This window comes from Magnolia sinica, chromosome 5 (assembly GCF_029962835.1).
Source record: "Magnolia sinica isolate HGM2019 chromosome 5, MsV1, whole genome shotgun sequence".
NCBI lineage: Eukaryota > Viridiplantae > Streptophyta > Magnoliopsida > Magnoliales > Magnoliaceae > Magnolia > Magnolia sinica.
Window position 1 is genome coordinate 47,919,644 of NC_080577.1, and position 27,982 is coordinate 47,947,625.

At 40.7% G+C, this 27,982-nt stretch overlaps 1 protein-coding gene across 2 annotated transcripts; it reads right to left on the minus strand.

Moving 5' to 3' along the window:
• Positions 1-982: 982 nt before the first annotated feature.
• LOC131246031 (uncharacterized) lies at positions 983-17,171 on the minus strand. 2 transcript variants are annotated; one of them, XM_058245893.1, is made up of 6 exons: positions 16,982-17,171; positions 13,307-13,378; positions 13,024-13,190; positions 12,808-12,919; positions 3,056-3,289; positions 983-1,278 (listed from the first exon to the last, which is right to left on the minus strand). In XM_058245893.1, the coding sequence occupies exons 1-5, from the start codon at positions 17,018-17,020 to the stop codon at positions 3,077-3,079; spliced, it is 603 nt and encodes a 200-aa protein (XP_058101876.1). In that variant the 5' UTR covers positions 17,021-17,171; the 3' UTR covers positions 983-1,278; positions 3,056-3,076. The 2 variants fall into 2 exon arrangements, with proteins under 2 accessions (XP_058101876.1, XP_058101874.1); XM_058245891.1 differs by lacking the exon at positions 983-1,278 and having other exon boundaries at positions 2,920-3,289; positions 16,982-17,165.
• Positions 17,172-27,982: the final 10,811 nt, after the last annotated feature.

Genomic DNA, 27,982 nt, shown 5'->3' on the forward strand with positions numbered 1-27,982 from the left:
AGGACCAAGGTCCGTTCGAGGTTCGTAGCATTGAGTAGAGGGTGGTCCAGATTTTGACCTCAACAGTGGAAAAGAGAAAATCGATGTATTTTCACTCTCATCTCTCATGGAAGAAAAGGAAAGGCTACTCTCGTGAGAGAAGAATTTCACCGTTGCAAACGACGACGAGATATTTGGGAGCCCATCCATTTTCCTTAATGTAAGTCTATTTTATCACTTCCTCATGGTGATTGGAGGGACCTGATTCTTCGGCCAGGCGCATACACAATGGTGAGCACGCAACGGGTGCTTGAATCTAGGACTGTCAATGAGCCAGGTCGAGGTCTGTCAAAGCCCCGTGCCTAGGCAATGACGGACCAAAACAAACAGGCCTGAGAGCCCGATTGTGAGATTTTTCGAGGCTCAAGCCTGAGCCAGGCCATCATTTATTTGCAAGATATGGGTTGTTTATTAAGTGTGCCACTTGAAACCCTAAACAGGAGGTAGGCCAGGGCTTTGGGTTTGGCTGTGAAAAATGGCTAATTGAAGGAGGTTAATGTTCAGAACAAAACCAAGCCTTTAACATTTAATTCTAAAAGGGGGTCTAAACAGACTCATCAACTTGTCTGGGGCAAATACCTGTTCTTAGCCCCACTCCAAACCACAAGCTAAGCAACTGTCCAATTCCTGACCCAACCCAAACTGATTGTGTTTAATATATTGGGTCTGGTTGGGCCATCAGGCCTTCATGAATGCTGAAGCTATTAATAGAACTCATGCCCAAGCCCAGAACGTGGCCCTTGGCCTGCCCTTCAATTGCACAGTCCTTCATTCCAACTGTTCTTTGGAACCATGTGGCTTTTCACTAGCCGTAAATGCTAGCTAGCTTTTTTAAAAGACACTTCCCTAATCTGGCACCTGAATCTGTTGCCGCTGCGCTTCTCTCAAGACTTCAACCAAAAAGCAGGCAGGGCCAACCCTAATCAGTCCCTAATACCATCAGTGAATAATGATTAGTATTTTGTCATTTCTTACATATGCCCTTTAGTAGTAGTCATATCAGCTCCATGATGAGCTCCCATATGATTCAAAACAAATAACGCTATCCTGCTGAGATTGCTAACATGATAACAACACGTCTACATCATGACCACCCATGTACCTCTATGGCCAACCCTATTCCACACAATCACTGGGGTGAACTTCAACGCTAATTTCATCAGCCACATGAAAATAGGTTCAACAGAAGTATCGTCGCCTTTCTTTATTCTGCATGTGCTCAAATTCTCCATTTTTCCACTGAAAAAATGCAACATGTGCTTACCACCACAAAGAATTAAAAAAAAGCAACATGTAACCTGCAGATTCAACACAAAGTTCTTGATATTTTTTTCCTCCCTCTCGTTATCATTTTACTATTTCTCCATTTTCCACTCAACATGTTGCTGCCTTACATGATGGGAGTAAATCAAATGTAAAATACATGACATTTTAATTTGTTAGGAGCAACCCTCAGCAAACATCAATTTCTTTAACATGACTTGATAACCTAGCAAAGTATGGTTGATCAAACTCAGGTGTACAGCTGCACATACATGCACTCATTCTACACCGTCCAAATAGTGGATGTATATGATACCAGAGAAAGGTGCAATGAATTATACATGAATTTCAATCAACACCATCCAAATTGTGGCCTTCCACAACACGGGGACCACCCAAAATTGATTATGATCAGCCAACCATCAACATCCAATTGCTGGCCCTCAATTGATGAATAAAAAGGGGAACAAGCCAATTTCAACGGGCTCCATTCACTATTAGGTTCTTCTGGTGACTTTTGGACCATCATCAACTCAAAATTGGAGCCAACAATTTGGATGGTATGGATCAAGAACCTCCCATGTCTATGGTAGTGCATATGAGCAACTACTGACTCCAATGTGACAGGGTACTACTGAATTGTGACAATCATCATCATCCGCGTACAAGTGACACTTGTTCAAAGTTATGGCCCCTATTGCAGGTGCATAAGCTAAGGAGATAATCATTGGATGATCTTAACAAACAATCTAAGTTTGCCAGTTGAGTATGACCAGTCATCTGATGGCATCAATTGGACAACCATTGGTCCAAACATTAGGGGCTTGTTTGATTTTCAAATCCACTGTAAATACTTGTAAATAACCAATTATAACAATTTCGCCCAATTTGAAAATAAGCTTATTCCTGCTTTGAAAAATGGTCTAAATGGATTGGCTTAAATTTGTGGGCCCCACCGTGATGTATATGACAAATCCACGTCATCCATCTGTTTGTCCAGAACATTTTGAGCATGAACCGAAAAATGAGGCAGATCCAACATTCAAGTGGCCCAAACCAAAGTAAACAGTGGCCCCAAGAAGTTTTTAACAGTGGGTGTTCAATTCCCTTTTTCTGTGGTGTGGTCCACTTGGACTTTGAATCTGCCTCATTTTTTGGCTCATGCCCTAAATTCAGTTAGCATAACGGATGGACAGTGTGGATAATTCACATACATCACAGTGGGCCCCACATATATTTGGCAGCATCCTCGATTTTAGCGTTCAAAAAAGGACTCAAAATCAACCCCAGGGAACAATGCGTTAATTACCAAAGGAAATAATGATTACCCATTTGCAATGCATTTACATTTACTTTAAAAAATCAAACATGCCCTAGAATTTTGGGCTCCGAGCATCCCAAATGGGGACCACAAATTTGACAGTTTGGATTGGCATGAATGTATACCATATATGACATAGATAATAAGGCTGTCAGCAGACTGGGTTGGATTGGCACAGCCAGGTCCGGTTTGTTGTACTAGTTGGGCTGGGCCTCGTTAAAATTTTAAGTTGTTCGCTCAGGGCATGGCCCACTGACAGCCCTACCCCTCGATCTATGGTTTACAAACTACAAGCATAAGAGAATCAACCACATGTATTTTCATATACTAATTTTCATTTTGAATAAGCCAACCCATCATACTATTCAGAAAGTTGATAAGAAAACCAAAAAGACATGAAGAAGGATTTTGGGGGGGTCAGTCACCACTCACAAAATGCAATGAATTGTTTTCTCATGCGCTCATTTCGCTTGTCTCTTTGCCCCTCTTTTTCCTGTTTGTGTTATTAGCACCCTGTTCTGCCTTCTTCTGAGCTCGAATGAGTGCACGTCTTGCTCGGGGTCGCATCTCCCGTACGTTGCGTGGAGGCATCACATACGGTTCCACTGATCGGTCACTGAAAGGATGCTCACTGCCTGTAAATATCCTCAGCTTTCGGTCTCGGTCCTGCACCCACAAGAAAAGATGCTAGTACCACAACCCACATGTACCAATAGAAGTTTGTTAATTCCGCATGTTGTAAATCCCAGCTCTTCTATAAGTTTCCAATGCCAACATGATATATATGCATGGAATCCAAGCCGTCCATTCCAGCCAAAAACAGGATGGTCTACCATTGGGTTGGCCTGTATCAGAAAACGACATACCAACATTCAACAGCCACATGCGCCTGGTGAATGAACTGAACTGATTCTTGGGCCAGGCAAATACACATCGGTAACCACCCAATGGATGCTTGGATCTAGGGCTATCAATGGGCCAGGCTGAGGTCTGTCCAAGCCTGGCCTGTGAAGTAAATCATAGGCCTGAGCCTGACCTGGGCCCATGACGGACCAAAACAAAAAGACCCGAGTCCAGCCAGCAAAATGAAACCCATGGCCAAGATTTTAAAAAAATAAAATAAAATAAAATAAAAAATGAAGAAGAGCCCAGCCTGTGATGATTATGCACGGCCTGAGCCTGAGCCTGGCTGCCCAATTTTGCGCAAGATCTGGGCTGCTCGTTAACTTGCCCGATCATGCATGATATATGACAGAAAATGCACTTGAAACCTTAAACAGGCAGGGCCAGGCCAGGCTTGGGGAAGGCTGAATGGCTCTTAAACAAAACCTATGCCCGGCCAGGTCATTAAACAGGCTTAAATTTTGGGCCTGGGCCCAACCCTTACGCATAGCATTCCAGCTGAAGCCCAGCTTGAAGTGAGCTGGGCCTGGTAGCGCAACAGAACAGCCCAGCCTAAAGTGAACTGCGCCTGGAAGTCCAATGGAACCACCCAACATGAAGTGAGATGGGCCTAGAAGCATTGAAACAGCCCAAACCAAGTGATCTGGGCCTGAAAGTCTGACAGGCCAGTTCAGCCCATTGACAGCCATACCTGATCCTGCACATGGTTACACTGTAATGGCTCAAATCTACACATGGGATTAGCAAAATTTCTTCCGAAATTCTGGCAAAGATCTTGCATCTTATGTCTCCACATGTTTGTTCCAAACAAAATTGATGAAAGTCTCATGCTATTTTTTATTTTTTATTTTTTTGAAGGGCTATGAATAATTCTAAACAAGAGCATGAAAGTCTCATGCTTAAGAAGCGGTATCTGGTAATAACCATCTTCTCTCCATAAAACTGTCATTTCTGACTTCTGAGCACTCCACCAAGTTCATTGCCGTTTTAGAATTTTAACAAGTCCTCAAATATATATATATATATAACTCAACATGGTATTTGCAAAACTCAATTGGTTAGTCAAAAAATATATATAATTAAATTTTTTTAAAAAAAATCTACATGATTTTGAGGCCTGAAAAACTCAAATTGAGTTTCATGTCAACTTGGACTCAGGCTTCACCAAGTCTCAAACGGTTTTCAAGTTTTCAACCCCTTTATTATGTTGTCTTAGCAGGACGACCTCATTGGTTCTTCCGAAGGGTGTTTACTCACAACAATGAAATGCTTTGCAAATGAAAGTTAGTACCAATTGATCTGTGAATATACTTTGAAGCAAGATACAGCAGCACAACAGGCACCAACCCTGATTAGGGACCTGGACAACATATGCAACATAGAATGGGTGGCACTAGAAATGTCTGGACTTTTATGTAATTTCATTAGTAAATCAGGACACTAAACTACCAACTTCTCTTTAAACAAACTAAACCTCACTTCTGACCTGTATCAATGTTGAGGCAATGTACAATATCAATATCCTTTCGCAAGAGTGTCTTAGTCTATATAACAATTTCATGAAAAGTAGCAGAACCATTCAATTTCATAGTTCATAAACTAGGAGGGGGGAATCAATCTGACCCCAACCCTGTCAGGTTAACACTCATCAAGACTAGCCAAAGCTTGACTCAACTTGCAAAGTCTCGTAAATACTATCATAACCATCATCCTCATCCTTGTCCGAGCTATCTTTTAAAACATTAAAGACTTTTTTTTTTTGAAATATTAAAGACTTGTGAACAGTGAACACAAACATTAAATACTCAATAGCATATTGTTGAGCTCTTGATATTCACGACTCCATAAAGACCTGCCTGAGTCTTCGAGTCATGTCATGTCATATTGTTGAGCTTTCAGGATTTCAAAGTATCTTCAATATTGTATAAAAAAAAAAATCATCTTAAAAAAATGACACTGCCTTGCTCCAATTGACATGATGATAAGTTAACATAAACTTAGCTTTGGGTATTGGTTCATTTTTAGGTCACAAATTGTGGTAGTTCATTTGAGCTCATGTGTTAGCAGAAGTCATACTTGATTGCATTTTAGATGCACAAATCATGACCCTAAAGTAGAGAGGGGAAGCTTCAATTCTGAATACTTATAATATATATATATATATATATATATATATATATATATATATACCCTTAGCATGTGAGAGCAAATAGCGTCTACATGATTTTTAATTTTTTTTCTTTTTTTACACATGGGTAACAATACTTTATCAATAAATAAATAACACCAAGACAAGAGGGAATGAATTCCCAATACAAATAGATGGTCAACCACACTTGGTTGGGACAAGGCTTAAATGGTGGTGGTGGTGGTGATAATGATTTCTAAATAATAATTTTTATTTTTATTTTTTTTAAAAAAACACCCTTCTTGTTGGTCCTTGAATTCGGCTGTGCAGAACATATGCGAGGGTTGCGAGCATGCCAGAACCGATTGGGTCCGATTCAAACCATGACCACTGACCCTTGGCGTCAAGATAGAGCATAGCTCGGTCGTGGCTCAACTGTTCGTCTATTCGGCCAATTGTCGTGCGCTCATTACTCAAGCGATTGGCGGATGTTGGGACTCTTCCTCCAAATGAACTCTTTTTTGCCTTGGAAATCCAAGGACTTGCAAAGGTGCAGCAGTTGTATGGTCAAAATGAACAAGGAAAAGAGATGGACGCGGTTGGGAAAGATGCGAATGTATTACCACAATGAGGAATTGCATGCCAGCTAAGAGCAGATGGATGCTTCCAAAAGCAACATGCTGATGAGCGAAGCTGAGGCAATGCCGAGAATTACAATCTATGGTCGGCCCAGCATATAAGCATAGGCAGACGAGTTCCTAAACTATGTCTTCTTTCAAATCTGGCACACAAGCACATATGGAAGGGAATTACAACTACTAGCTACCACCTAAGTCGGTCCTACAGATACACAGAGACAGACTGAACCTAATTCTACTCTAAAGGTCCGCTGCTACTAAGCAAGGAGAAACTAAGCCTAGATACACAATGTTGTGCTAGATTGATAGTTGTGTTTGTTGTTGAGTTACAGATCTTCCTCTCAGATTTGCTTCTGGTATTTATAGGCTTCGGGGAGAAAGATGAGAGAATAATCGTCCATCCACGTGGCTCCATCATGTGAAACCAGCTGGGAAAAAAGCGATTACACTTTATCGACTATGATCTTGTCTTTGAATGTGCACTTAGAAGCTGACGTGACTGGGACAACCATCCATCTTTATCCGAGAGAGCTATAATACCAAAAATGTCCCGAGACGAGCAGATCCCTAGCCTCATGTTATTTGCCTTCTCAAATATCTTCTTTGCCATGTAGCAACATTGACACCGTCCATTTGATCCGTACGAAATTTGGTATAAACACTTCTAACACCATCCTTAGCTATATAATCCTAGATGTCTTATTTAGGAAAAAGTGGTTGTTTGAATGCTCATAAATTGGACCAAGGGGAAGCCAAGATCCTTGGAAGTACAGTTACAATAAGAACACTTCCAAAAACTAAAGTCGGGTTAATAATGTTTGGATGAGAAATCTAAAGTTGAATGGAATCATATATTTTGTGTTTGGATGATGAAATTGTGGAACTCTTCTTAAGATGCTAAAAGAGATTAAATTAGTGGATTCACGTGTTAAAAGTTGCACATATCGGCTCAACATGAACATGAGCGGCCCACTTAAATGGTGCATTCATAAATAGGCCACATATGTAAGATGAAAATTCATATGGACTGTCCACCATGTGGTCCCACCATTGATTGGCCATCCCTCTCAAAATTTGCTTTGATCAAACAATCCTAGCCATGCTATTGATGAAGTGGAAAATGAATGGTCTATGTTAATTATACTATTCCAGTACAATCATTATTTGGACTGGCAATCATGTGAAGCCCACCTCGATTGCCCATCCTTCTCAAAATCACTTCAGCTAACCATCTTACTAGTATTGGAAAAATGGATGGTCCACATTGATCATACTAGAAATGGTCCGATCAGTGATTTGACCATCAATCGTGTGCTTTAATTACCCATCTCTCTCAAAATTCACCTCAATCCAATGATCCTAACCATCCTAACAATCTTGGACATCTCATTTTTCTTATTTTTCAAACATTTTTCCATATTTTTTTGCTCTAAAAAAAAATAAAATTCTAACCAATATGGCCCCAATATCGATATGCGACATTGTATCATATCATTTTTCCGTCAGGCCAATACACCGACCGATACCAACATTCAGAACCATGCAGTCCATAGCCCCCAAAGGACAGCCAAGCAAACCAACCACCAAACCGCTCACCCACCCTTCCCTACACCTTCGGCGTGCCAAGCCATAAGGTGGTCTTCTATAGACCTAGAGAAAACCTACTCCACTATAAAGAAACCAAGGAAACTGTCCCAAACCTTCCGATCGAAAGGGCAATGAATGAACAAGTGGTTAATTGATTCTTCGATGTCCATACACGACACATTTGTTAGGAAGCACCATTGACCTTTTTTGCAAATTATCAATGTTGAGAACCTTCTTCCCCACAAGCCACGCAAATGCCACCACTCTAGGAGAGGCCCCATAAGACCACACCTTGGTCATGTATGTGAACTTCCCGATCATCCCTCGGACACTTCCAAATCATGTTGTTTAAGGATCCAACTATGAACCTTCCTGGCTTGTCATTTTTCTACACCAAGGAGTGCTTTTCCCCTAAAGACTAGATGGCAGCCTTTAAGCTTTCCCAGCTGCCTCACCAACTCCACTTCCTCATCTCACAAATACCTTCAGCATGGTGGCGTCCAAATAACCACCCCACCACAATAAGAGAAGCAGCTTGCTACTAGAATATTAGCCTCTGGGGGCAAGCTAGCTAGGTTGGGGAAATCCGACCACGAGCTTTTCCTAATCTGCACATCCTCCCAAAAGCAAATCGTCTCCCCGTTCCTAATCGAGAAGCAAACCCCCTCCCAAAGCCTCCCAACCGTATTTGAGACTGCCTTCCATGATCCTAACCCCATATAAAGAGAGGATTTTTTTTTAAAACCTCCACCCTCCCTCTTGACAACCATACTTTCCCACAACCACCTCACGCCAAAAACTTCCTTCCTCCATCCCAAATGTCCTTAACCATTTGCCTAGTAAGGCTAGGTTAACACCTTACACCTCCTTAATCCCCGCACACCCTTCATCATACGGCTTGTACAACGCATCCCATTTAAGAAGATGGAATTTCCGCTTCTCATGTCCCTCCACAAAAACTCCCGCCGCAACCTTTCGATCTCATGCAACACCAACTTAGGACACTTGAAAAGCAACATAAAGTAAAGAAACATACTGGAAAAGGCTGCTTTGATTAGGGTAATCCAACCCCCTAAAGACAAATACCGTGACTTCCACCTGCAGAGCTTCATCTCCATTCTCTCAATGACCCTAACCCAGAGGTGCTTAATTGACTTACCAATGTAAAGCAAAAGACCCAGAAATGAAGGGGGAAAGGACCTGGCATTGCATCCAAAGACTCAAGCAAAATCCTCAGCCTCTTCTTTTAGCAAGTTCCCCCAATAGCTCACTTAAAAATATTGATTTTCAGGCCGAAGACTGCTTCAAACCACCTAACTACTTTCCTCAAATTGTCCACCATAACTAATCTGCTTCCTAAAATAGGATCATGTTGTCTGCAAACTAAAGAAGAGACATTTGGAACCCCAAATCCGCCACCCCAAAGCCGTGAATCAAGTTATCCGCTTAACCATTATCCAATATTCTACTAAGGGCCTCCACCACAACCACAAACAAAAACAAGGAGAACAATCACCCTGTCGCAAACCCCTCGTCGCCTTAAAGAACCCTTCAGGAGATTCATCGACTAACACTAAAAAAGTCGCCAATCGAACACACTACTGCATTCATTTTCTCCACCTTTACCCATGCCCTAGCCTCCTTAGCATGTATTCCAAAAATGCCCAATCCACGTGATCATAGGCCTTCTCTATATCCAATTTGGTGATAATACATTTTCTTTCGTATTTGTACCGAGCGTCTTGCATTATGTGCAATAAGGGCACTATCTATGATTTGTCTACCCGCCATAAACACCCCTTAAACATTGGATATGACCCTTACTAGAACCAGCTTGAATCTAGATGCAAGTGTCTTAGCTAGGATCTTGTACAGACCTCCAATCAAGCTCATAGGCTTGAAATCTTTTAAGCAGTTTGCGCCATCCACCTTTAGAATTTTAACAATCAAGTAGGCATCTAAATTTGATAATAGACAATCCCTCTAATCGATTTCCAACATAAATCCCATCACATCTGATTTGACGACATTGACATCCTAAAAAATTTGGAAGAAGGTGATTAGGAACCCATTTGGGCCTGGGGCCTCATCCCTACTGAAAGAATCCACTGCTGACTGCACTTCATCTTCAGAAAACAACCTCTCCAAAAGCACAACATATGCATCCGAAACCTGAGCGAATTTTAGATTGTTTAACCGCAGCCTCTTTCAAACTTCCCCAATAAGCTAGTCCTTATAATAATGGACAACAACCTCACAAACTTGCTCCTCCTCTACCCTCCACCATAACACTATCAATCTCATTGTTCTTGGCTTGAGCACTCACAACGCTATCGAGGAATTTTGTATTTTTATCACTCTCCTAAAGCCAAACTGCTCTAGACTTCCACCTCCATTTGATCTCCTCCTCCTTAAGGCAGTTGGCATGCTCTTTGGTTAGGTTTATGCGCTCCGTATTTCCTCTTCAGAGATTACCTCTTCTTTAATGTCTATAGCCGGAGTTCAATTGAGAATATTATCTCAGCTCTCCCAAACCTCCTTCCATACCTCAAAATTTTCTTTTAGCAGTGTTACCTTCTGACAGTCTAAACCTCGCATTACCTTCAAGCGCCAAGGAGCTCCACCACTTCCTAACCAAATCCAAGAAACCCTCCACCTCTAACCACATAAAATCAAACTAGAAAGGTCTAGGGCCCCAATTCTCCTCCTCATCCATCTCCAACAAAATTGGACAATGGTCTGAAGTTGGCTTTGAAAGCCCCATTGACGTGCAAATGGAAACTTATCAACCTACTCTACTGAAACCAAGAACCTATTAATTCTAGTCATTATAGCCCTTTCTTGGCAATTGGACCATGTAAATCTTACATCCCCCATTAACAAAGTCCACCATTTCATCGCAATCCACCCACTTTGAAAACTCTCACATGCTATGAGTGATCCTTCTGTCATTATTTTCAAACGAAAATATGGTCACGTTGAAGCATCTCTGACCCACTTCATGCCCCTAGCCATTGAAATATGTTCACCTTCCTAACCTTCCAAGAGCACCTTGAAATTTCCAATTGTTGAACCAGACATAACTTTCTCTGCTACCCCTTCACTGTCAAATATTTAAATAGGGGAGACATCAAACACTTCCACTAGAGCTGCTTCTTCAAATGACATCTACTGAAACAACATTATTGTTGCTTCCTCATTATCCCCGTCTTGTTGCACCACCACCATTTAGTTCCCTGACCTTACAGCCTCCATCGGCATACAACCATAAACATCCTCCTCCAACATGCATAGCAGATCCACCGCCACCTCTGAAGGGAGAAACCACCTGATACCCGCCCTTGCCAAACATAGCATTGGAGTGGAGGCAACCTGGTTTGTCACTGCTCCAACTTCAACTCCAGCATTTTCCTTGAACACGACCAGCACCAATGAATCAGGGTCTCTGGAAAGGACTCAAGAGGAGTGAATTCCTCACATGTGAAAGGTTAAGTGCTTCTCCACACGCGTCGAAATAGCAAGTGGATTCACATGGTTGACCCGAGGAGACTCACACATGAGAGAATTGAGCCTCTCCCCATCGAATATAAAAAGTCCAGCAAGAAGGTGTGATATGTGTCCTCCTTTAGAGGTTCGATCTAACCCTCTATCAAGGACATATTGGCACCAAGAAAGCCTTTGCCCCAACCACCCCCTCGAAGGCACCTGCTCCAGCACCTGAGCCAGTTGTTATCCCATTCCCCTCCCGCTCCCTCACCCATCTTTGAAAGCCCCCATTCCTTCCCCGAACTTCTTCTGCGACCCCTTTCCCCTCTTTGTTCTCTCCCTCCCAAACCCAATTCTCGATCGTTGTACCCTCAAGCCATTTCCCCTACCTCTCTCAGCTCCTCTTCCCCAGCCGCACACTATATGTACATCCTTGCCTCCTCTCTTCCAAGCTCCAGCTTCCTCCCCTTGTCTACTTGATTCCCCTGTCTCAAGCTTCCTCCATCGTCTAGCCAAGCTCACCAATTTTAGAAAGATTTTCTCACACACCTCCAATCATATGCGTCTCGCCATTCACACATAGAGGATCTTTAATGCACTTTAGATATGTTTTACATAATATAAAAATATAGACAAGATATGCAATTTGATGATAGAACTTGGTGAAGAGAATATGTATAAATCTAAATAAGCCCAATACAAAATTGGTAGATTGAGCACTTAAAGATACATAAGGCTCAAACCACATAAAAATAAAAACCTGCAAGCCAATAAACCAGGCTTCAAATCAATGTATGAGTATAGGAATGGCAACTTGGCAAGAGACCAAATGATCCCAAGAAAGAAAATTTAAAAAGCTCAAATTTCTATTCTTTCTAGTCGAAAAACTTCTGACATTAACAAGCACAAATGGGCATTCGTTCAATGCTAGTATGACTCATCCAACATCTTGGGAGAAAGCTTCATACACCAAGGTAATTTGATAATTACTCCGTACAAGAAATGAGAACCCTAGAGGCCTCTACCACAATAAATGTGAAGCTAACATAAACACAAACTATTATCAAAATACCACGCTCATTAAATAAATTAAAATGTTGAGTCAGCCAACAAGAAAAATTAAAATAGTGGAGAGATTGCATGAGCTAAGGATGAGAAATTGCAAAGGCCAAAGTGGCCAACTGAAAAAAAAAAAAAAGGATCCCTATATAGTTTAAAGTTAAACTAGCAGGATTGAATACTGTATGAACATACGCAAGTTCAAAACATATGGATAATTAGGGTGGCCCTATTCAAAACTTTGATTATGCCAAGGCACGGCCCGGCCTATTTACAGCCCTATTGAAAACAAAGTATGAAGAACCAAAGACAGCCTACTGGGTGCCACACAGTATGCCAATTCTAGAATTAGGTACAAACAAAGAAACAGAAATACAGCTTACATCACGCAGTTTGTTTCGCGGAAGCATGCGTAGAACAGCTTTGCGGATGACTTCTGTTGGATCTTTTGCTAACTGATCCTTTAAACTCCTCTCCTTAAGGTGGCCAATATACCTATAAGCTAATATAATTCAACATCAAGTCAAAGAAATACTAAGAAGCATAACGACTGAACAGTTTCAATCAGCAAAAAGCAGAAAATGAGTGTCGTCACTTGCCCAGTATGCCAACGATAAAACTTATTAGTTAGCTTTCTCCCTGTGACACAGACATCTTTCGCATTGAGCACAATGCACATATCACCATCTTCACGGTATGGGGTGTATGTTGGTTTATCCTTGCCTTGAATTACAGTAGATATTTGAGATGCCAATCTTCCCAGGATCTATTAAAAAACAGTGCCAGTGTAAGCGAGGTCAACTTATTGTTTTCCGCAAATGATTTAATTGTAAATTTCAAGAAAGAAAAGGTACAAGCTCAGCAAAGAGAATGCATCTTAACCTGGCCTTTTGCATCAAATACACGCCATCTTAGACCCTCCAAATTGATTCGTCGAAGGCCAGCAAGCGCTTTCTACATAAAACACGCATAGAAAGATAAGGAGGGCGTTCTTCAATGAAAATCGAGTCAATAAATTCAATCAGATCGGATCAGACAAATCCATGATATCTTTGAACTTGAGATATGTAAAAGCATAGCAGCAAAACTCACTCTTTTCAAAAGAAGAAGAGAAATTACAAAATTGCATGATTGTATAAGAAAAATCATGAATAAACCACAAAATATTCAGTTATTAAAACTAGTGGGCAATGGCACATGCAACACACATGGAGAGAGGATGGTTTTGAGAGAGAGAGAGAGAGAGAGAGAGAGAGAGAGAGATCTGTAGGGAAGGATGTGGGCAGCACGTAGAGAGAGAAAGTGGGTGCGACTTGCATGCAGAGAGAGAAAGAGAGTGCAGCTAGACACAGAGAAAGAAATAGAGGGAGGAGAGAGGTTGCAGCTTACACACATAGTGGTGGATAAGGGCAAGATGCAAGGAGGGAGAGATCTTGAGGGCTACTTGCATGAAAAAATCAAAATGGCAAAAATAGTCACCAGTCATGATGGGGAGTAGGCAAATCTGAGCCATAGGTTGATAAGCACGGGCCTTTGCCGAAAAACTAAATCCCTTGAATATGTTCCATATCCCTTCAAATGTCCTTTTAAATGTCCGAGTTCTCAACTCTCTTATGACTAATTACTTAGGAAAAATTGTCTGTGGCTACTCGAGTTACATATAATGGACATAGAATGAAAAACAAGCAAAACTCAAGGCTCTCAATAAGTTTTCTCTTACTGAAGTGCATGATGATGATGATGACAATGATGACAACGACGATGACAATGATGATGACGATAAAGGATAGTCCTAATGTTTTGTAGGTCAGGCAAACTCCCATTTGGAACATTCCTGAGAGTTACCTACCCTTTTCATTACATTGCTAAATACAGTATGCATATAAGCCCGAAAATTACACAGAAATAATATCATAATCACCTCTTTTTTTTTTCGAGCTGAGGCAGTTTGTTTATTCTTGATAGTAGATGAGGGGATCTCTGCGTGCAACCTAGAATTTATTACCCACCAAGGGTATGCAGCCCAAAATTATAAAGGAGAGCCCACACCCTAGACCAAGGAAAAGGAAAGAAGAAGAACAACTTCCCCCCCCCCCCCCCATTTTAATACAGATGAGGAACACATCCCATAGTCTAGCCCTTTTTATAAACATGGATGCCTACATCTAATCATGTTGACAGTTGATCGAGCATCCATGTGTAATCGATGCATAAAGTGTGAATTAAAGTAGCAATAAATTAGGGTGTGGGGGTGAAGAACCATATATTTCAGAATGTTCGCATGTATAAATAGCCAGGAAGCAGGAGCGGGAGTCTTGAAGTGCGATTTGCTAGTTAGAAGGATTTTGTAACTTGTGAAATCCACCATCTGAGAGATTTTCGAACACTTTTTTTTTCGAAGGAATGAATTTAGTTGTCTCAATCCAACTATTCACATGTGGTAATTAATGTGGTCGAGTTGGGTTAGGAACATAGCTACTTGAGAAGGTTTTGTATGGTAAGAGTGAGGTTTAGGGTTAATAGGAATTTTTGCTTATTATAGATTCCATATAGCTTGGTTATTGCAATAAGAAAAAATATCAAAGTTTTGGAGGCTTACTCCCCACTAGGAGATCAAAACACTTGATATGGCCCATAGTCATAATAATGTGTAGGGGCAATTTAGGGATATGGCAACTCAATAACGGTCCTGGGAGGACGATCAACCAATCATCACATGCATTGCAGCTTGCTTAGCATTCCTCTTTAAAGAATCTAAAAGGTAGTGTTGTCAAAATATTTGCAATATGAAATTGCTAACCATAGAGTACGATTGATGCAATCGCCCCACATCCCACGCATGCACGCTCGGCACGTATGCACAAGAAAGGGCCCACTTTCCCTTTTCAGGGAATCCCTACTTTCTTTTTCTTTCAAATCTCTACATTAGGAAATATCTTTACTTTTCTTTTCTTTTAAATCTTTATATTAGGAAATTTCCTTTGATATCTTTATATTAGGCACGAAGTAATCTTACAATTTTTTATTTAAGTACTTTCTTATTTAAGTGCTTTCTTATTTAGGTAGTTTCTTACTTTTCAGATCCTTGCTAGCTAGGAATTCTATTTTTAGATTCCACATATTTTATTGTAGATTGTAAGAATTCGTTATAAAAAAGCTTAGGCCTATGGAATAAGATACTTGAATGATATTCTCTTTTATAAAAATTTCTTATTTTCCCTATGGTAGTTGTTGAAGGGGGAAGTGATCTCTAGTTTAAGACTAGAAGACTATTAAGCTTACTCATAGTCTTGCATTTGTGGTCTCTAGCATTCAACTAGAGGATTGTTAGGTCCTTCCCCATAATCTCTTTCTTCTTTTCTTTTATCTATTTGCTTCCACTTTCGGAGTTTGCATTAACACCTTGTAGGTTCAAATGCAAATCCCAATTTATTGCAACAGAATCGTATGAATGGTACGATTATTGCATCAAGTCATATGATTTGTGCAATAATTTATCGATTGTGCAAACAGAGCCCAAAACTACATAAAAATCGATCTTTTCATTTTGTTTATACATTTTTTTTTATTCTTGTTCTTTATGCTTTTGCTTTTAAAACATATAAAAGGCCCTCCCCTATTAAAAATCCCTTTTTTCCTTTGACAGAGAAGAGAGAGTTGGAGATTCCAATATTCAAAAACCTAAAACAAAGCAATAAAATTTTCTTTGGTCAACAGAATCGAATGCCAATTTTTCCAACGTTGATTCTACACTCAAGAAACATAAAATTATTGAAGGACTCTCATATATTCTTTAAGGTAAATTTCTTGGAAGACAAAACATAAAGGAAAGACAAGAATCCTTTAATACTATCACAATATGTGCAACGTATACAAGTTCTCAATTGCCCATATCATGACATTTATTACTTTTCTTGGTGCATATTGATGGGAAATGGATGATGGTTGAGTTTTAAAATTTTCCTAATTTATTATCATTTTCAGATTTTTCGATATTTTAAGTAAATCCGAAAAGAAAAAAGAAAAAAGAAAAAATCATACAACGTGTGACATAATTTGTAATTCGAAATGCTAAAAGGACCCACTTCAATGATTCAGTAAAATGTACAAACATCTGGTAAGCTATCTCACAAGCACAGTAGAATTACACTCTTGTTGGGTGAAGTAGGTTCCATCTTGACATTGTCAGGATTACTCGGGCATAACCGACCAAAATCAACCTTTCAAAAGAAAATAATAATAATAATAATAACCGAGCAAAATCAAGCACAATAAAGAAGGCCGCTAAAGCTGTGAGCTGGCCGTCCAATCATCACCGTCCAATCCTGATCAAAAGGTGAAACCAGCAGTGGGATCCACACTTGATCGGCCGGTTGTGGGGTCCAATCCAGTGTGGTTGATCCACACTTGATCATCACTCTTTGAAAGTGAAATGAAGGGTGAAAATGGAGATTTCCAACAAAAATGTGATTTATTTTCAAATATAAATAGAAGTAAATTCAAAATAAAAGGGACGAAGCAAAAGGAGAAAATTTAGAGAGGGAGAGAGAAGCAGACCTTCAAGTTCCCGCTAAAAGCAGGAGCGGCAGTCGACATTCTTCCGTTGGGGTTCTTCCGTTGGGGGCCGGGAAGGGGAAGAAATGCACCAACAACCTACCTGCAATCAGCTCTCTCTCTCTCTCTCTGCAATTGCTGTGCGCCTCTCTCTGTTTGCTAGGGTTACAAGCTTCTTTTTTCTTGCTTTTGAATCGGGCCCAATTAGGTGAGGCCGTGACAGTGGGCCTCTTGTAATAATTTATCCACACTGTCCATCGGTTCTGCAATCTCAAACGCCAGAAAAACCCTGCAAACGGACAGCTTGATCATCGATTCGGGACGCGGACTGCGGATTGAGCAAACTATGCGGGGCCCACCTTGATGTATGTGTCTTATCCACGCCGTCCATCCATTTTTTTCAGTTCATTTTAAATTATGATCACATTCGTAGTGCATTGAAAGCTCTAAGTAAACCACACGAGGAGAAACAGTCAACCGTTGAAACCTTCCTTGGGCCACAATGATTTTTATTTCTTCCAATCTTTTCAGAACGTTAGGGTGTCCACAAAACTATCCGAGTCGAACTAGGCTCAACCCGGCCTGGCCCAGTCACCCACTAAACCCAGCCTGAACCTGGCCCAGCCCGGTCATCGGGCTAACATGTCCAGCCTGAACTCGGCCCGATTAGCAAATGGGTGAGTTCGGGCCAATTTCAGACCTTATAACAAGTTCATGGGAAAGACTTTGGCAGGTAATCCGTATCCCATTACAAGGTCCTCGCTCAACGGTTTACATAGTTGAACTATAGACTCCACATAAAATCTAACTAGTCAGGACATTATAATTCCTTTTTGTATTTGAATGAACCTATGCCGTTCAAATTATACGTCTGTAAGGTGGATGAGTCACTGTCACTTCAAAGATGGACAGTGAACTATCCCAAATGTGTTATTTTATATTTCTTAATTTATTATTGTTTGAATATATCTATATATATATATATATATATATATATATATATATATATATATATATATATATAAATATATATATGGGAAAAGGTACTATGCGCTCGACCTCATGATTAGCTCCCGTGAGGTTGAGCTTTGTGCGCCCCACCGTGATTTGTGTCGACCATCAACACCGTGCATTTAATGGGTACTCTCTAAATTATGGGATATCCCAAAAATCAGCCGTATATGGAACTCAGGTGGGCCATACCATCTAAAATCATGTGAAACACCGTTAAAACATATAAAAGCATACCTGAGTTTTGAATGCTGCTGAAACTTGGTCTGAACCCTCATGCAAGTGTGACACACATAATGGATAGGCTGGATTTGCAAACCACATCTCGGTGGGCCCTAAAAACTGATTATGAATGTTTTAATGGTGCACAGCCCCTCCCCACTTCTGTATGTGGTGTGGCCCACACAAGTCATGGATTGACTTGATTTTTGAGACCTAGGCCCACGATGGAATGGTGCATCTGACTAATGGGTTAGATGTTCGAAACGCATCACGGTGGGACCCACACAGCTCGACCTCATGGGACGGACTCGTGAGGTCGAGCGCATAGTACCTTTTCCCTCTATACACACACACACACACACACACACACACACACACACACACACCACTTGACTAAGTCGGGCCAGGTCCAGTCGGGTTTCAGGTTTTGAAATACACACACACACACACACACACACACACACACACCACTTGACCGAGTCGGGCTAGGTCGAGTCAGGTTTCGGGCCAAACTGGGACCTATCCGAACTCGGCCCAAACTCAGTTACAGGCCGAAGAAAATAGTCGTCCCAACCCAAACTTAGTTCCGGGTCAAGCCGAGTCGAGCTTTTTCGGGCCTAGTCGTGCGAGTTAACCGGGCTAGCCCGATTCGTGTATAGCCCTAAAAGTCACACAGACATGGATGAAGAGAAAAATATATATATATATATATATATATATATATATATATATATATATATATATATATATATATATATATATATATATATATATATAATAAAAAACACATTAAAAAGAAAAATGGAAAAATTACACCAAAAGGTTTCCAACGACAAGCATTCAATTCCAAATGTTTCTTGTGGTGTGATCCACTTGAGCTTAGTATATGCTTCGATTTTAGGCTCATTTCTTAACATGAGCTGAAAAAATAATGGACTCAGTGGATACAACAAATACGTCACGGTGGGCTCTACAATGTGTTTACTTAGTACGCTGGCTACTGAGTTACCGAGTTACTCAGTAAGCAGTCCAACGTCCCTCAATGCTGGAAAAACTCTGTGAGCTCCAATTGTAAGTATGTGTTTTATCCAGGCCATTCATCCATTTTGCCAGCTCACTTTTGGAAGCAAACTAAAAAAAATGAGGCAGATTCAAATCTAAAAATAGACATCCAAATCACAGATGTACCACACCACTAAAAACAATCATGGTTAAACGCCCACCATTAAAAAATTATTGGGGCCACTCTCATCATTAAAAACTTATAGCGCACTGAAGTTTTGGATCAAGCTGATATTTGTTTCCATTGTTCAGGTTTTATGACCTAATCAACAAATTAGATAGCAAATAAACATGGCATTGGGTAACAAATTAAATTAGATAGCAAATAAACATTGCGTTGGGTCTTATTAAGTTTTTAATGGTTGGGTTTAGGCACCACTGTTTTCGTGGCGTGTTTCACCTGAGATCTGGATCTACCTTATTTTTGGGCTCAAGCCATAAAATGAGCTAACAAAATGGATCAAAATTGTACATCATGGTGGGGTGCACACAACACTTTGTTAGTATGCAACCCCATCTCAACTTGGGCAGGTCACGCATGAGATAGGATCAACCCATGGCCAGGACCCAACCCAATGGACCCTAACCCATCTTGGGTTGCTAGGAAGTCGTAGGGAACAAGATCGATGGAGAGATTTGTAAAGTGAAAAAGATGAGCAGTTTGAAACCTTTCCGTGCTCAATGTGATGTTATATGCCATCCAACTTGTTGACAATGTGATAAAGGGAAAACTAAGTATTATTGTGCCCTATTTTTTACTGTTCCTAGGAGAACCTATTAGGAAAGGACATGCATCATTGTACGAGAAGTATATAGCATGCTTAAGATCTGCAAGGATATATAATGCATGTTTTCTGGAGGTAACAGCTAGCACTGGTTGGATAATATACGTCAATGTGGCCAAGGAACGAAAGATGGAACGTAGTCAAGAGAAAAGCGGTGTTGAGGCAATTGCTAAGACAGTTGTCCAAGAAGAGTTCGAAAGGTTGAAGTAGTGCTGAAGTAGTTGTTGTTACTGATCGGACATGGAAAGAAGCATCTAGATGGTTATGTTAATAATATCTATAAATAACAAATGAGTTCAACGAAGCAAAGTGTTTCATACTAACCCAATCAAACAAATCAAATCTATCAATTATCCTTTATGTTCCTTAACATAATCTGTCTTTTGTGTTCCTTAGCATAACCAGTAGCCTAATCTCACATTAAGAGTAACAGTAATCCAATAGTTATAATCATTAGTTGTAATTCAAGTCTACGTTCATACGTTGGACGATTTCCATCGAAATACAAGCAATTCTTCTTTCAAAAAGTTGCTTTGTAGTTACTCCCTGTAGTCGACTATAAGTGTTTCCTTTTTGTTTACGTTTGAATATGAAAGTCTTTTCATATGGAAGGCAAGGTGCAACTCATTCTCAGAGGACAAACCCTAGCCTCCGATAATCGCTTGATCATCTTAAACAACATCTTACGAGTGGTTGAATAGGCAACTGGTCTTATCAGATCTTGGTCATATATGGTCATTTCTGATGTATTTTGCTATCTTGGCGCTTGGGGTCAAGGTTGTTTGATTAGAATCGAGCCGCACAGTCGATTCTGGCATGCCCGCCCATATCACACGTGACCGAATTCTGAATTCGAGAGGTAATAGTTTTTGGCATGCTCCGTGAGACACCTGATTTGGTAAATATACCGATGTGACCTAAATTTAAGTGATTAACCCAACTTTAAAAACATGAGTCAAAAGGTTACCTGAAGCACATTTGGGGCCAATGAACCTGTAACACCTTCACTGCCTCCAATACTTGAACTCATGGGTTCATCATCAAACACAATGCCCAACATCCAAACCAGGATAGGCCCACAAACCGCGTAAGAAATCCTCCTTCTGCCAATCACCATCTCAAACCTTTCGCCAATCCATACCGTCCAAACCATAGAGATATGGATTTCGACTCCTTCCACGTTGACAGAAGAGATTGGAGGAGAACTGTGGGCCACCACACTGTTCTGATTCTCGTTGCACAGAAAAACAAGGACTGCGTAAAAGAATATGCTCGTCTATGAAAAGGGGCTTCCGCAGGAAGAGTCTAGAAGACTCATATCACTATAAAAATGACCTTTGTCCGGCGCTTGGAGGAGGCACATCAAGAAGAGAGAAAGGGAAACAAGAAAGAGAGAAAGAAAGAAAGAAAACAGAGAGAGAAGGATTCCAGCTGGAAGGGAAGGAAGAGAGGCAGCAAGAAAGAAAAGGAAAGAGAGGCACGGGCGGGAGAGAGAAGAAGAAGACGTGAAGGCTGAGGATATTTGCACACCGAGCTATCGCTGAGGCATGGTTAGACTTGTAACTTTCTTTTTTTTCTATCCTTCTCATCCCTTTCTAAATTTAATCTATCCCTCAACAATGGAATTCCGTTTACATTAAAACCAAATCAAGTCAATAATAAGAAGGGCCTAAACACGATAAGTTGGAAACTTATCAGCTTAGGGATGGTTTAGGTCGAGTTTTCCTTAACTCTAATCTGACATCTAAATTAATTCAAACCAGGTGGATTATAGTAGAACTTGATCTTACGCCTCTGATCATTTAACTTAATAAGAGACTACACCACCACCCGAGGTGAAGGATTACTTTAAAAGCTTACCTTGATTTAAGTTGATATATTTTATTCCGCCTTTTATATGCCCTATTATCATGTGAATATGATTCTCCTTTTGCAATTGTTCTATTTACCACCAATGATTATTTATTCTTTGGGAATGATAGATAAGGCCTGAGCTTAATTATGCGTATCTTTATTTATGTAGGGCGATGGATACAAGCCTTGCCCTTGCCTTTACCAATTTGTTGAGTTAGCCCTTACTACTCTTCTCTTTATTGAGTTGGCCATTGCCCCTCTCCTTATCATTGAGTTGGCCATTGCCACTCTCCCCTTTATTGAGTTAGCTATTGCTACTCCCCTCTTTGTTGAGTTGACCATTTCTACTCTCCTCTTTGTTGAGTTACCCATTGCTACTCTCTTCTTTATTTTGTTAGCCTTGTGCTACTTACCTTTATGGCTTGAGCATATGTTTTCATATTCCAAAACCCCCACAATTCAGTTTACATTCTTTTGATGCAAGTGATGTGTTGAAGGTATCACAACTAGTGATTCAATTATTATATGATAGATGTAATGCGCTCTAGGTAGAGACCCTCTTGGTCGTTGCGTAATTCAATGGGTTTTTGGTAATGGTGCACAAATCGATGTAAGTAATTCGCAATGCGTGTTACATCACTTCCGAGATTGGATGTTGCAAATAGTCGCTCCATGAACAAATCATGTCACGTAATTCATCCGACTCATATGTTGTGCCACCTCGAGGTATTCAAGTAAATCCACGGTATCGTTGGACATGCCGGCGAATATCCATAGTTATGGGATGCGGGTCGAGTCGGGTTTGCTATGAATTATATTCCACATTGTGATAATCAGTACATATGATGAACCACACGCACTTTGCTAGGCATGCATTCATATACACACACACACACACATATATATATATATATATATTAGTTGTGCATACTGATACCTCTTATAGTAGTGGAGTGAGTGACGTATCAGAACATTTACATTGCTTTTATAAACTTCTTGAATTATTGTTAATCTTAAAGGATGACCATCACTATGAGTAGGGCGTTGACCCTCTCCAACCTTACAGATGAAGCAAGTGACGTACAGGTTGAGGATCTAGAAGATCAGTTCCCGATAGAAGATTTTGCTGAATAGAATAGGAAAATAGTTTATGATTTATTTTATTTATACTTCTACTATGCAACTTAGAATATTGTAATAAGCTCCCATTAAGAGAGCATTTGACAAATATTATTAATTCACTTATTATGGAATGATAGATGCAGTTAGTTTTATTCTTATGGATGATTACCTTTATAAATGAAACTGGATGTGACCTAGACGAAAGGAAAATCAAGGCGAGACCTTGAGGCATCCAAGTTCTTACATTATTAACACCCAATTTCCTCGAGCATGAGTATAAACTCTGGTCATGAAAATTCGGGACATAACAGTTGGTATCAGAGCATGAGAATGAGATTAATCGGGCCTGAGGGAGTGGACCACCACAAGCTTTACTTGATTAGGACATATAATGAATTAGATACATACACTCAATTGAATTCCCAAAGGAACTAGGGAGCTGAGGAATTAGAAACCCATATTCAGGTCACCCATTAGAAATATTAAGTTAGACGTAAAATTTAGAAACTATGAACCTAGGTACCCCCATAATAAATCCCCAAAATTTTAAATAAACTTATTTTGAACTAAAAGTCATCCTTAAATAGGGTCACAACCAAGAAGAACAAGTTTCCCATATAGGAATAGAGAATTTTCTAATTTTCCCAAAATTTCTGACTATTTCAATGAAATTCTGACATATTGTGAAATCTCTACTAGTTGTAGAAAGAAGACACATCAGAAAATTTTAAAAATTTTCCAATAGATCACTTGGGTCTCCATCAACCTCCCTCTAAAATTTTGTCTCGATTAGGTTAATAGAAAATTACATTAAAAAAATCTGACAGTAACAAAATTTAGTAGAAATTGTTGCTGGACAACAAACTTTTATACACCTCATAAGGATAAAACAAACACCAAACAGTGGAATCTTACCTCGTAAATTTTCCTAGAGTGTCAAGAATAAGTCAGGGACTTAGGATCCAAATTTCAAATAGATTGGACATATGGATTAGAAATTAAAATTCTGGGAGTGCATAACTGCCTGAAGAACCTATACTCATCATACTAGGGATTTTCCCAAGGGAATAGGCACACTCTAACTAGACAACCCTGTCTGCAGGGGGTATGGCTCCCAAGAGGAAGGTTACTCGAGCAAACTCCGTACCCCCGGAACGCACAACTAAGAATGGTGCACCTCAGGAAGCAATTATAGGAGAATCAACGCCATCTCTGTCAGCAACCCACCGAGAGGTCGCACTCCCAGGGCCACCCTCAGGACAGGCACCCCCTGATACCTAAGCATGGACACCGTTCTATTCCATACTCGGACGGATAGAGACATTCATGCAGAGGACCTAATAGACCGTGGATAATCTACAACAACAGGTTTACAGTACTCTTCCAAGAACCACGGTGCCTCTAACACCGCCTACTCGTGTCACCCCTCTAGCTCCACCTCATGCGGAGTACCATGATGAGTCCTTCATGTTGGAAAAATTTCTAAAGCTACGACCCCCCGAGTTCTTAGGCACCCTCGACCCGGTGGCAGTCGAACATTGGGTGAAGCAAACTAAGAAGACATTAAAGACCATGACATGCCCATAACACCTCAAGGTTTCCTTAGCCACATTCAAATTCGAAGGAGAGGCCGTTAATTGTAGGAAGCAACAGAAAGAACTGTACCTGAGAATCATACCTAGGCCTGGGAAGAATTTTAGGAGAAGTTTTTTGAGAAATACTTTCCAAAGTCACACAGAGATGAAAAGATGTCTGAATTCTTAAAACTTGACTAAGGCGAAATGACGGTCGTGCAGTGCGAGGCCAAGTTCACTGAGTTGTCACGATACGCGTCGAAACTAATTGAGGATGAAGATTTCAGAATCAAATGGTTTAAGGATGGCCTAAGGCCCTTAATCTACTCTAAGATATGTTGTCTAGACATACCCACATACGCAGTCATAGTGGATAAGGCCACCCGTGCCGAAAACGATGATGATCGAAGATCACGAGCTTGACTACAACACCACGAGGTAGGGAAGAGACTCAGGATGAACTCTAGCTCACCAAAAATAGAGAACAAAAGGCCCAGAACCGTCCTACAACAGAACACCATCCCAGATCAAAGGAAATAGGGGGACAACCTCTCAAACTGCAACTATTGCAAGAAGATGGGCCATGATATGAAAAACTGCTTCAAGAAAATGAGAGATGAGGGCCGCCCCATTCCGCCCCAGGTGTAACAATCCGCCTCGATTACATCTCAAAAAACACAAGACCGCCTGTACGCCATGATGTCACCAAAAGACTCAGACACTGCCTCTAGCCTAATAGAAGGTATGACCTTTATCAGAGATGTACTAGTTATCCTCTTATTTGATTGTGGGGCTACTTTATCATTCATCTTAACTTCCATAGTAGAACGTTTGGACCTAGAGTTAAAATGCATGAAAGGACCCATCACAGTGGCTTTACCCTTGGGTAAGATAATAAAACTAACCAAATATTGTAAAAACTGCCCCATCACTATGGAAAACATAAAGTTTTTAAAAATGAACATGAAGGGATTCGACATCATCCTTGGAATAGATTGGGTTGATGAAACTAGGGTAATTATAGAAAGTAGAGCCAGAAGAATCACTCTCACATTACCCCCCCAAATTACAATACAAGGTAAAAAGAAAAGGGGGCCCTTGGTAGAGTAATGGGCTTAAAAGAGATCTATGTGGATCAAATTACAGTAGTCAAGGGATTCCCTGAAGTGTTTCAAGAGATACCAGGATTGCCTCCCAAGAGGGAGGTGGACTTTGGTATTAACGTAATACTAGGAACCTCCCTGATAGCACTACCTGCTTTCCAAATGGCACTAGTTGAGTTGGCAGAACTCAAGAAATAGATAGAATAACTACTGGGTCAAGGATTTATCCGGCTAAGCGTGTCTCCTTGGGGTGCACCAGTGTTGTTCGTCAAAAAGAAGGATGGATCCCTACAGTTGTGTATCGACTGCCATCGCCTGAATCAAGCAACGATAAAGAACAAGTATCCTCTTCCCTGCATCGATGACCTATTCGACCAACTTAAGGGAGCTCAATTCTTTTCAAAAATTGATCTGAGATCGGGGTACCACCAGTTAAGAATAAAAGATGAGGATATATACAAGACCGTATTCAGGACAAGGTACAAACATTACGAATTTTTGGTAATGCCCTTTGGTCTCATAAATGCGCCAGCTGTCTTTATGGATCTCATGAACCACATTTTTAAACTGTACCTAGACCAATTCATTATAGTTTTCATCGATGACATGTTAATCTACTCACGAAGTAAGGAAGAACATGAAGTCCGTCTACGGATGGTGTCACGCCCCAGACTCGGTGACCGGACCCACAAGGAACCCGATAGCCGGTTCCGGCCGCAACAACCTCCGTAGTACCTCATTCTCGGTTCCTGGCTCAGGTTCTGATCCTGGGATCCTACAAGGAAGATTTCAATATCACAATTCCAATCCAATTAAGCAAACCTAAGATCATAACAAGTAAATCTCATAAAATAAACAAGGAACACACTACAAAATCCAATAAGAATTTAAACTTTACAGGTACAAGGCTCAAAAGGAAATATATAATATAGAAAAAAGGAAAGGAAAGGTCTGCAACAGGTCCTTAGCTCACGCCAATCCAATACACAGTTCCTCCGCTACTGCACTGACCCAGGATCTCCTACACACATCAATCATGCATAAGCTTATAGAAAGCTTAGAGGATAGTGTAAGTGTGTGACAATGATATTCAGAAGAATAAGGAGAATGCAAAATGAGCCAATAAACAATACCAATACCTCCAGCTGTACCGAGGCTAAGTTATGAATACAGTAAGCCGTACCAAGGCTATGCAATGTAATACATGAGTACTGGGCGCCATACCAAGGCGATGCAATACAAGGCTTATACAGCCGATGCAAATGCAATGCGAAGTAATGTCAGTCCTCATATCCAATCCACATATCAAGTACAGTTCCATCATAAGGAATCCACCGGGGTCAAGTACACTGCAGGATGACTGCCGCTTTGTAAGACCTGCACAGTTGTAACGACCTTGGAATTTTTGTGCTAATCTTTCCTTAAGTAGTTGTTTTGGGGTAATTAGCGCTTTACTCGATTGCTTGTGAAATCCGCATCAATCACTTTAAATTGTATCTGCATGGCTCAAAATGTGTAGAGTAGTGAGCGCTACGTTACTCTGAAATCTGGGATCCATCGCTAAATCCAGTTGTTCTGGAGAATTTTTGGAAGATCTGGATCGGACCTGGACCGCGCGTCGAAAGTCCGATGGCGATGATCTTAGGCTGTTACGGTCACCGAGTTGGGCTTGATCTTCACCTCGAAAATCAAGTCGATCTGATGTTCTGGGTCGATTTGCTTGAGCTCGGAGTGAAGAGTGTGAGAACGGTTGGAATTTATTAGGCTTTTTTTGAAATCTGAGTCGTGTCGCTTGCGCGACGATTTTAAGCATTCTGACCGTTGGATTCTGACCCAATTTCACCCTCTGATCAGGATGGTTGGCCCAGGCATATCCTAGTGCTTGTGGACCTGATCGAGTTTCCGTGACCGTTGAATTGAGTGTGGTCCGCCACGGCTGATCTGAAGAGCCGGTCGGTATGAAAACTCTGCTTGACCTAGATCCATGGTCAAGGAGCTTAAGTCCGACCTTTCGTGGTTATAGGCCCACCAGAAGTGCTTCGTTGGATCGAGAAAGGCTTACTTTGGTTATAACCTAAGTATACCTTGACCCTGGGGTTATTTCCATCATTTTAAGGCCTATTTATAGTCCTTAAACCCTAGCTCTCATTTCCATACGAATTTTCTCTAACCCTAGCTTGGAAAGAGAGTGGAAAAGAGAGAGAGAGTGAGAGAGATAAGTTGGTGAATCATCTTGATTCTTCCTTGTTCTTCTTCATCTTCGAACCTTCA